This window comes from Pseudopodoces humilis, chromosome 5 (assembly GCF_049639895.1).
Source record: "Pseudopodoces humilis isolate 2021_Gansu_Grassland_sample_001 chromosome 5, ASM4963989v1, whole genome shotgun sequence".
Taxonomy (NCBI): domain Eukaryota; kingdom Metazoa; phylum Chordata; class Aves; order Passeriformes; family Paridae; genus Pseudopodoces; species Pseudopodoces humilis.
In genome coordinates, this window is record NC_142204.1 from 7615110 (window position 1) to 7625365 (window position 10256).

The window sequence follows — 10256 nt, forward strand, 5'->3', positions numbered from 1 at the left end:
GCAAAAGAGGTCCATTCTGGTCTTCAAAGTGTATTTGTTGTCTGCAGATACTTAAAATGGATGAATTGTCACTGAAAGTCTTACATGAGATTTAACATGCCTGTGTGCTGGTTATACAAAAGGTGTAAGTCCCATTTTAAAGAAGCCTGTGTCGCACAAGGCACACTTTAGAAATTGATTCATCATTGCAGATCCTGGGTAGACTGCTCAGAGAGTGTGAAAAATACAAGTAGCCAGAAGGATGGTGTTTGTTTGCAAGAGGAACACTGCTGGCATGAGAGGAGAGTGAGGACTTCAGAATTGGAAAAAGTATTTAATGTACAATTATTTTGTGCTGTGGATGTTTCTTGTTATCTGTGAATTACAGAGAATATTGCCCTAGTATTGAAGCTGTTTCGGTGCCTTTAAACCAAATGGTTTTGCCCATTTGTCTGTTCTGAGGTGGTGTAGTTTAAAATCTCTGTCAAAGCCATGTTCTGCAGGGTGGAATTTGAGCTGCAAACCTCAGTTCAGGTTTTTGGGGATAGGCTTTCTGTCTTTAGTGGAATATTTTGTGGAAGCAGCTTCCTTTGGGGAGGGCTGCAGGTGAGGAGTGGAAGGGCTGGCTGCAAGCTCCTCATGCCACACATGCTGTCCAGTGAAGCTTTGCTGCCACGCTGTGGTGGAGATGGAACCTTGTATGGTACTGGATGGTCCAACCCTCTGCCCGATCCCTGGGACCAGGTGAGGGCTGCCTGTAGCAGAAACATTTGCTTTCACTTCCCCAGTGTTACAAATCTTATCCCCAAAAAGTGTGATCAGGAATAAATACCTCTGCCAGCGTCCAGTGGTGCCTCTGTATTTTGGCGGCTTCTAGACTAGATGGGTTGTGCTATGTCAGCTCTGCAAGAGCAAAGTCAATCAGAGGCGGGAGGAAGGGACATTCCCAGCTTGTACAGTACTGCCCATTTCTAGCTTTTAAACCCAGAATGTGGTGACTGCAACCATAGGTGATAAGAGCAGCTGTGGAATATATGAAAATACTGCAAACTGAAATATCCTAGACTTTTTTCCCCCCTACCGTCTAGGAAAAATTTTTTAAGTTTGTATAGGATGAATTCCTGATTTTCATCCTGGGATGAAAATACCCCAGCTGTTTTCTGGTGCTGGTAATTCAATGCTAAGTATAAAGAGAGTATAAAGCTTTAATTCTAAAATATAAATTAGCTTCTTGAAAATAAGTAAATTAGATAAAACGTTTCAGTTTGTTGCATTTTCTGTTATTATTTTTTTGGTAATGTCTTAATCACTGGCAGAAGTCATATAAAAATATAGATTAATCTTAAGGAATTGCTCTGATCTTCTACAGCCTTTAGAACTTCATTAAACTACTGAAACCTCAGACAGAATGAAACTTGTAGAGCTTTGTAAGCAGTTTGGCTGATGGTGAGGGGCCAAAGTCCTGACTGTCTGCTACGTGTGGTCCATCACAGCTCCAAACCATGACAAACAGCTGTGGTAGTTGTCTAGAGCTCTCTTTTAGTGGTGGGAGGAATTATCTTCAAGGTGCTATGAAACAAAAGTGCTTGAAGGGACTGAAAGACGGGAAAGAAAAATGATTTATGTCTTTTCAGTGTGTCCAGTCAGGTCTGCAAGTGGAAGTGACTCTAAGTGATACTTCAGTATTTAATTCCAGTCTGCAGACGTTCTAGTGGTAACTGGATTACTTGTTGAAGGCCAGAAAGAAATATAATTATTGTACAATACAAATACTGTATTTTTATTACCTCTGTTTTTTAGTCCTACAGATCTGTTCCAGAATAGTTCTTAGAAAAATTGGGCGGCTTTAATAAATGGATTACATAAACAGCCCATTTGATGGGGGTTCCAATCTGTGAGTGCTGGCTTTCTTAATAAGATTTTGTATCTCTTCCTGTATTTGATTAGAATGTAGTTACTATTTAAATAATAAAAATTTTGATTTAAACGAGGTAATGGGATTGGGCAAAGAATACCCTCTTTTTTGCATACAACCTAATTACTCATAAGGAAGAAAGTTCCTAAGCAGTAATTGAGTTAGGGAAAACTGACTGTAGTGAAGGAAACAGACTAATTAAAAAAAAAAAAAAAAAAAGTCCCTATACTATGTAATAAATCAAACTCTCCCCTAAGAATGTTATATTTAGAGATCCTTCAGTATTAATAACTATGAAGGGGACTTGGGAAAACATATGCATGTATTTCGTTCTCCTTGACATCCCTTCACTATCTTGTATTAGCTAATGATAATAATTAACTTCTAAAACTTGCCTTTTATCTGCCTCATGAGCTTCCAACCTCATTAATATTTTTTTCTATTCTCCATCATCCATAGAATCCAAATTGCTTTATAAAACAATTTGTTTGGGTCCTGGTGGCTGCAGTGGGCTTGTCAATAATGTTTAGGTTCCAGTTGGACTAAGAATGAGGTGGAACGCTCTCCCTGAGAAATGGTCTGTATGTCCTCCTCTCTGGCAGTATTGGTTAGCAATTCCTGGCAGGACATCCTTGTATTTTCACACCCCATTAAGCTTACAAACCAGTCACTGTGCTGTTGCATTGACTCCAGCAACCTCTTGTAGCAGAATCCAAGTGAAAAGAAACAGAAGAATTGTGAAAAGTTCCCTTTGCAGTCAGTGGCAAAACTGTCATAGATTTTCATTACTCCAAAATACTAATATTTTTCATCCCTAAGGGACAGTTTTCTCCACCTTTCTTCCTTTCTCTTTGTGTTCCTCTTTCCCTGACAATCAAAGTTACGACCTAGAGGATGATTTAAAATTTTAAATTGTGGAATTAAGATGTTATTTAAGTATAGAAGACAGGTCAAGTTGATTCAGTTTTGTTACTTGTCTATGTCAAAGTAGCATAGGAATCCCAAAGCACACAGTACTGAAGGATTTTGGAAAAGTGTTGCTATAAATACATAGAAATGTTTGTTTTCAGTCCTTAAGCACAGATACTCTAGTGATGAGGTTTCTGCAAAATAAAATTAATTGTTTTCTTCCTTTTGTATGCCCTCTTCCCTGTGACAGAATATCATAATCTTCACTTGTCTGTAATATTATTTGAGAGTGTAAAATGCCCAGTTGGGAAAATCTAGACAAGTCTATGCAGTCAGATCTGCTGTGCTCACTGTGTTGCTTCTCTTTGGTGCAGTTTCACAACAAACAGGCTTACGCTCTTATTTGTAGTAACTATGGCAACTTTAGAAGCTCTGTTTCTAAAGCTGAGCATACAATAAAGTGCCTAAAGTGTAGGTAGGATTAGAGACTCTCGAATATGTTTAATTTTCTCTCTGTGTCTCTGTCTTTGGAGAGGAGCAAGAGGGTAATGTGAGTATTAGCTGGGGACTGGCTTTAATCTCCGCAGACACTCAAGTCTGCCAGAGTCTGCTCCAAACTGTCCAAAGGCCTCATCCTTCCCCAGCATGTGAACAAGGGGATCATGAATATTCATGGCTGTGGTCACAATGGAAAACCTACACACAGAAAGGGGTGTCTGAAGGAGTGAAAATGTTATTGAAACCATTTTGCAGCTTCAGCTACAGTAGTCAGTAATGATAAATGCCACAATGGTGATAGAGTTCATAAGATAATGGGGATGTCTTAGATATTATGTAAGCATGAATGGATCTGGTAATAGGAAAAGAGCATTTGCCATGGGGTTTAGCAGCGGGTTTGTGTTGAAGGACATAAAGACTATAGTAGTAGGATCATTCCCAAGGCTAGTACACACAAAAGTTTTGATAGTACATTTTTGGTCTGTGTGGCACTTTGTCTGATTGAGAACTCTCTGAAAATTGCTGTTAATATTATAGAAAATATGCTTTTATGCAAGTGCTGTATTTTATGCAGAAGCCATATTTTAGGAACACAGCAAGAAAAGTCTGCTTCTCATCCCAGGAGCCAAGCCAGGGAGGGTGGTAGGTTGTTTTTCACAGTCCACTGGGAGAACTTCATGTTACTTTTTGGCACTCATGGCATGCCCTAAAACAGACCTGGAAAAGACCTGCTGGGTGTCAGCCTTGGTTTATCTGCATTCATCAGCTTGCATGCTTTGCAATCTATTCTCACCATTGGCACTAATAACTGAGAGTCTGTACATATATGACTTTATTACTTTGGCATCTTACTGTTGTGTATACTCAAATGCAATCTTCATTGCAAATACCAAGTTCATGTAACTTAAATGTAGCTTGGCACTTGTCTTTTTGCTTAATTCTAGTAGTGGTGCACTGACAGAAGAGAATATATTGATATTCTCTGTTGTGTTCACCTGTTAAGGCTTTGATGTGATCCATAATTTGTTTTGGTCTTAATTTGTCTCCTCTATCATTACCTCAAACTGGAATTTTTTTGAACGAAGAAGGTGTGCAGCATGCTTCCTGACAAAGTTTAAAGAGGTCAATCAGGAAAAAGGAAAAAAGCTCCATAGTAGTTAACACTTTATTATTTTTGATTTTCAATTCTGGACTTTTTGAATTTGAAAATAAATATAAACTGCTACGAAAAGACTGTTTTGTTGATGCATGCCAGTGCAGGGCTGTTCCCTTCCGTTTGTGTCCACGCTACTCTTCATCTAAACCCTTCTCTCTGTTGAGGTTATGTAAGATTGTTTAAGTCCAGTTCCTCTCTTCTGTTGTTTTGTTTGAAGTTCCCCTCTGTCTGAGTTTTCCCCTCCTGTCACCCCCTGGCAAATGCCCATAAGAACACTTATCTCTGTGCTTAGATGCTCCCCAACCCAAAAGACGTCAAGAAGATGAGTAAATTATGCATATTCTTCTACTGGATGTGAAGCTACATGTAGTAAATAATTGATGCCCTGCGGGCAAACCACTCATGTGATTCAGAAAGGCTTGGCTCCTATGTGGGTAACTTGGAAAAGATTATAACATAACTTTTCAGCTGCAGAATTGGGACCAACATCTCTGACACTTCATAAAATGAGCACTGTAGTTCACTTGGAAGACGCCTGGCTGATAATCCTGGGAATTTAAATCCTTTGTCTATATCCCTGACATGTGCCTCAATCCTGGCCTCAAGGGACCACCTTGGGAGGTGAATGAGTTGCAGTTTGTGCCCATTTAAACATCAGCAGGCGCTCCCTGCCAGTGACTGTAGTGTCTGGTCTCCTGGCAAGTGTGTGAAAGCACCCAGGCTTGAAGGACTGAATTTAGGCAATATTAGAAGTCAAAGAAGTTTAAGTGTCTCTGACATTATTTGTGCTATTTTGAGATACTAACCTGGATAAGCTAGCTGTCCTTTTCTACATCTCTTCAACTTTTGCAGTGAAAATAACAGTCATCTTTCCTGTACATGAGGTACAGCCTATTTTGTTTGCCAGTGCTTGGAAGTGTAGTGTTGAAGGATTCAGATCATGAACAACTGACTTTTTTTTTTTATTTAAACTCACTAGGAGGATCATTGGAACATTTCAATTGGCTGTAATTTTGGTTTAACACAGTATGTCTTTTTAATTCCTGCAGTTCATCTGGTTGGGCTTATCTGTTTGTTTGGGGTTTTTTTGACTCAATATAAATCCAAAGCTCAGTATAAAATATAAAAGCAAATTTGTGTGAAGTTTAAGGGCATACCTCTTTTAAAATTAAATTGCCTCATATGCAAGTATTTGCATGTTGAGTGTCAGCACTTGTAAACATCTTTTTCAAATCCTTGATTTCTACTAGTTTTCTGAGTTTAAGGGATGGGGAGGGCTGGGGGAGGTGAGACTAGTAATAAAATAAACAATGTTTCATCTGTAAATAAATAAATGGTCCTTAACTTTGCCCAACAGTTGTGAGCCAGTGGGCAATTTATGCGATCCGGAATCTCACTGAACAGAACGAGCAGAACCAGGCGCTGATTGCACAGATGGAGCAGAAGGGGCTGGCAGACAGCTCTGCCCTCGAGAGGATGGGCTTGGAGATACAGCAACGAGATGACAAGTTAATTCTGCGGTCAGTTAGGAAGAAGCCCTCCTGAGCAAAAATATTAGCAATAGTCATATCACTAAAAGGGTATTTCTCTTATAAAATATTTTTCCTTGCTCAGAAGCCATTATTTTTTTGTGCCAGTCTGTTTAAAATGTTGTGTTTGTTCTCAGACAAACTTCCAGATGATGCTTCTGCCTCCCTTTGCTGTAAACAAAAGGTCACCTATATGTTTTCTATGTACCTGGGTAAATCAGCTTCTGAAAAAAGGTCCTTCTTGTCAGTTGGTTGGAATTTCATTACTTCTCTTTTCATCAGTAGAAGAATGTCATACTTGCACTATTGACTTGTTATAATTTCCTTTGCTGAACCTGGAGATAACTGTCATTAAAAAACTCTACAAAGAAAGAGTTCCTTTGCAGGCTGCCTTCTCCATGTAAAAGATCTGTGCTGAGTTAGGGCTAAACAAGCAAAGTTACTAATTTTCAATCATGGGACCTAAATATCTCTATATAAGCATCAAGGGAATGTTGGATGTACTTAAATATTTAGTGAATTAAACACAACATGCCTTTTGTCTATTTAAATTGTTAGTAAACTGTCTTTTCTACCTTGATACCTATCAGTCTTCATGACAAGTATATTAAAACCAAAGCTGAAGCTGTTGTGGCAACAGATGCTGCATTCCTTTGCACTGGGGCATGTCTCTGTTTTGGAGACTTGGGTGTTTGTTTGAATTTTATTTGTTCCTTTGGAGGGTAAGTCAGCCCACTTTCCTTTTATTTTGCACTTCTCATGGGTTTTCTGAACTTTGGCAGACTGCTGAAGAGGTAGTTTCTCACTGTGATTAATTCTAGCAGTTTCTTTTCACCCCTCTGCCTTTCCAAAACATTGACAAAACTCATTTCCAGTTAATTAATTCAAGAGAGGCAGAAGAATAGAAGGCCCTGCCTCTTCATTTTGGGTACCCTCCTATATTGTTGTTGGACCCTGCCACTGTGGAATGTGGCATGAATGAGATGGGGGAGAAGGGGGGTGAAGCTGGGGGACAGGGGGAGGAGGGCACAGTTAACTCTGTGTATGCCATAGCTTTGCCCTGGAAGCTGAAAAATGTAATCCTCCCTGCACAGGCAAAACAGGAATTACAGCTTAATATTGCTGGTACTTGTGCACACTTACTGTCGTTGGATTATTTTCAGCCATGTCTAACTCAGAGGTCTCAGAAAAATGAACATGTTCATGTTCTTGTTGACATTTAATCCCATTCTAAATAGAAAGGCAAGTTCATGTCCTTTAGCTCCACATTACATATAACCCACCTTCATCCATGTGCATGAGATTTTGATCCTTCAATTGAATTTTTGATGTAAAAATGGAAAAAAGTACACATGGCTTTGAACTCTGAGATACACATCATACTGCTTAAAACTGATGGTGAATACAGCTGGACTCCTAAGGTCATTTCAAGTTAACAGAAAGATGTTGATGTCTGCCATACCATCCTGGTGGGACTACGGAATTGACCCAGTGGGATTTTAGACACCTGTTGGTTTTACAGACAAGGATACAAAACTCCTGTCTATAGCTGTTTATTAAGTAAGTGATGTCTGAAAAGGGATAATGGCAATAGGAACAAAGGTTCTAACTTTTATTGCTTTTAGAGACTTTTTACTTGAAAAATAAATAGGGGAGAAAAGTGTTCTTTGCTTTAGCAAAGAATGAATATGAATGTAAGAAGATTGATTTGTTTTCTTTCAAAGAATGACTTGAGAGGGATATTTTGTTGGGTGTTAAAAATTGTGTTGAAGTGCTGTTGTATACAGGTAGGTGCTTTTTGCTGGCTGAATGGAAATGTGATTGTACTTCTTCTTAAGCACATGATTTCTCAATTATTTCCTTAAGCCTTAATTATTGTGTTTAGGCCAAAATTCATTTAGCATTTTCATTACTGTCACATAAGATTTACAGCTGGGATTGTAGGGGGTTTTGATCTTTATCTCCGTAACTGAATGGAAGATTCATACTTCTAGGACCTAAATGGAAAAAAAAAGAATTCTACTTTTTCAAAAAAAGAAAAAAAAAGGGGTTATTTAGAAGGCTGCATCATTCAACTTTAAAAGGAAAGAATTAAAATTTTGCTAACAAAGGAGCATCAAATAGGACACTATCTGAAATAAAGTGAAGTTGTTCTTAATTTGGCAATTACAAAAATTCAAAGATTTTTTATTTCAGTGCCACTACTTAAAAAACTCAGATAATTTAACAAAGTTGGAAAAAAAATAAAATTATTCCTAATAGAAAATGGACTTGCTGTGCTTTCTGTGTAAGGAAAAAAAATGCAAAGAATTTCTTTTTATTTAGGGTGATAAAGAGTTAAAATCCTGTTCACAAAGCAAATCCAGAGAGAACTTTGGTTGTGGAAACAGCAGTGGGAGTCCGTTTTTCTTTTTAAGCAATGGGGAATAGACAGGGTGGGTTTTTTTAACTTGATGGATGTACGCTCACCAATGGAATACATACGAACCCATAAATATAAGCCAAATAATAACAAACACAAAAAAAAAATAGTTTTGTGTGTTTCAGTACATAATGGAGTAATAGTTGTGTTTTCTGAAAGGGAAACGTACGGCTTTCATAGTGGAGAACATGCTGATTACTGTATTGTGAATGGCTGGCTTTTGATTTTCCAGGATGGATTAATTCTCGGAAGACAACAGCTTCCCTGTCCTCTCCCAGTGGAGTCCCGGTCTCCAATAGACTCGTTTTATATGCTTGGGGATTAATACAGCACAGCAATCAGTCATAAAAAGCAAGCTTTAGTGAGTTTGTAAGGGGGCAGAACAGGCAAATCAAGTCTTGTGACCATCTTATTGCTTTCGAGTGCTTTCAAACAATAGTGATCAGATTTTTTTTTTTTTTTTAAAGTCCATTTGTTATTAAAAGAGAATAGGGAGTTGGTTTTTCATTGTAAGTGGAGAGATTCTGGAAGAGCTTTCTGGCAAATTGTGAGAAATAGCCTGAAATGTTTGCAAAGCTCTGAATATGCTTCTAATAATTGAAGCTATTTTTGCCTAAAGTGCTTGTAAAATACATTTTTAAATACAATCCCCTCCCCCCCCAAAAAAAAGTCACAGGCAGTTTATGCCATTGTCACAACCTTTATTTAACAGTCAATTTGTATTTTGAGATTGGTGCAAGTGTTTGTGTAGTGAGAATCAAAAAAAAAGTCCTCTTGATTTGCAAATGAGAAAGTACTAAAAATGAGAGGCTGTACCCAAAATTACACTCAGTTTTTATACCAAGCTTGAACTGTGTAGTTGGGTTGTATTGACTTCAAACTCCCTGTCTTCTTAGTTTGGATTTCTTTGTATGAAATGGGGGAATTTATGAAGCAATGCAGAAGAATGCATTTTAGTAAGAAATTGTTCCCTGTGAGGGTGGTGAGGCCTTGGCACAGGTTGCCCGGGAAGCTGGGTTTGCCTCATCCCTGGAAGTGTCCAAGGCCAGGTTGGATGGGGCTCTGAGCAGCTAGGCATAGTGGAAGGTGTCCCTGCCCATGGCAGAGGGGACTTCTAACTGGATGGTCTTTAAGGTCCCTTGCAACACAAACCATTCTGTGATTCCCTGGACTTCCCGCTTCTTTCTTAAAACCCCTGTGTCCCCCTTAGCAGTGTGCACCGCCGGCTCCCTGCAGTGCTGTCCAGGGTCCTGACGAGCTACCCCCACTCTGCCAACAAACCTTTCCATGTCGAGAGTTGGTTCCAGTCTCTTGCAGCTTGGCCAAGGCATAGCCATTCCAGTGGTTCCATGCTGCTTTAGGCTTAATGGGTTTCTCTAAGGGAACTTTCTCTTCCAGTAGTTTCTGATAACATCCAGCAATTTATGAGGATGAGAAACTGGAATTGATTTTTGAATAGGTCTTCCGTATCTTTAAAACAACTTTTTTGGGGGGGAACCTTTAGCTGTTGCAGATATAAATGAGGGTAGTGAATTTTCCTCTGGCATAATCTAGTCTGAACTTGGCCACATTGTAAGCTCTGGAAAACTTTAGTTTATATACTGGAAGAAGAGACATGGGGGCTGAGCTATTAAATTTACTGAATTGATGTTCGAGTCATGGATCCAGTGTCTGTACAGGACATTTCCCACAACTGTTGTCCCTCACTGGGATGGTACTGGTAAAAGAAGGGAAGAACAGAGAGACTCTGCATTTTTCTCAGACCTGCCTTGTGATGTCCATCTAACATGGAATTAGGAACTACCTAGGCTGGAGAAGGCAGAACCAAATAAAAGTGGATTTTGGGGT

General features: G+C 39.0%; 1 protein-coding gene across 1 annotated transcript in view; it reads left to right on the forward strand.

Annotated features, from left to right (window-relative positions):
• ATXN10 (ataxin 10) overlaps nucleotides 1–6537 on the forward strand; it is a 96664-nt gene extending 90127 nt beyond the window's left edge. The window contains exon 11 of the mRNA XM_005527014.2: nucleotides 5815–6537. Within this exon, the coding sequence (XP_005527071.1) occupies nucleotides 5815–6002 (188 nt within the window). The 3' untranslated portion in view covers nucleotides 6003–6537. The remainder of the gene's footprint in view (nucleotides 1–5814) is intronic.
• Nucleotides 6538–10256: the final 3719 nt, after the last annotated feature.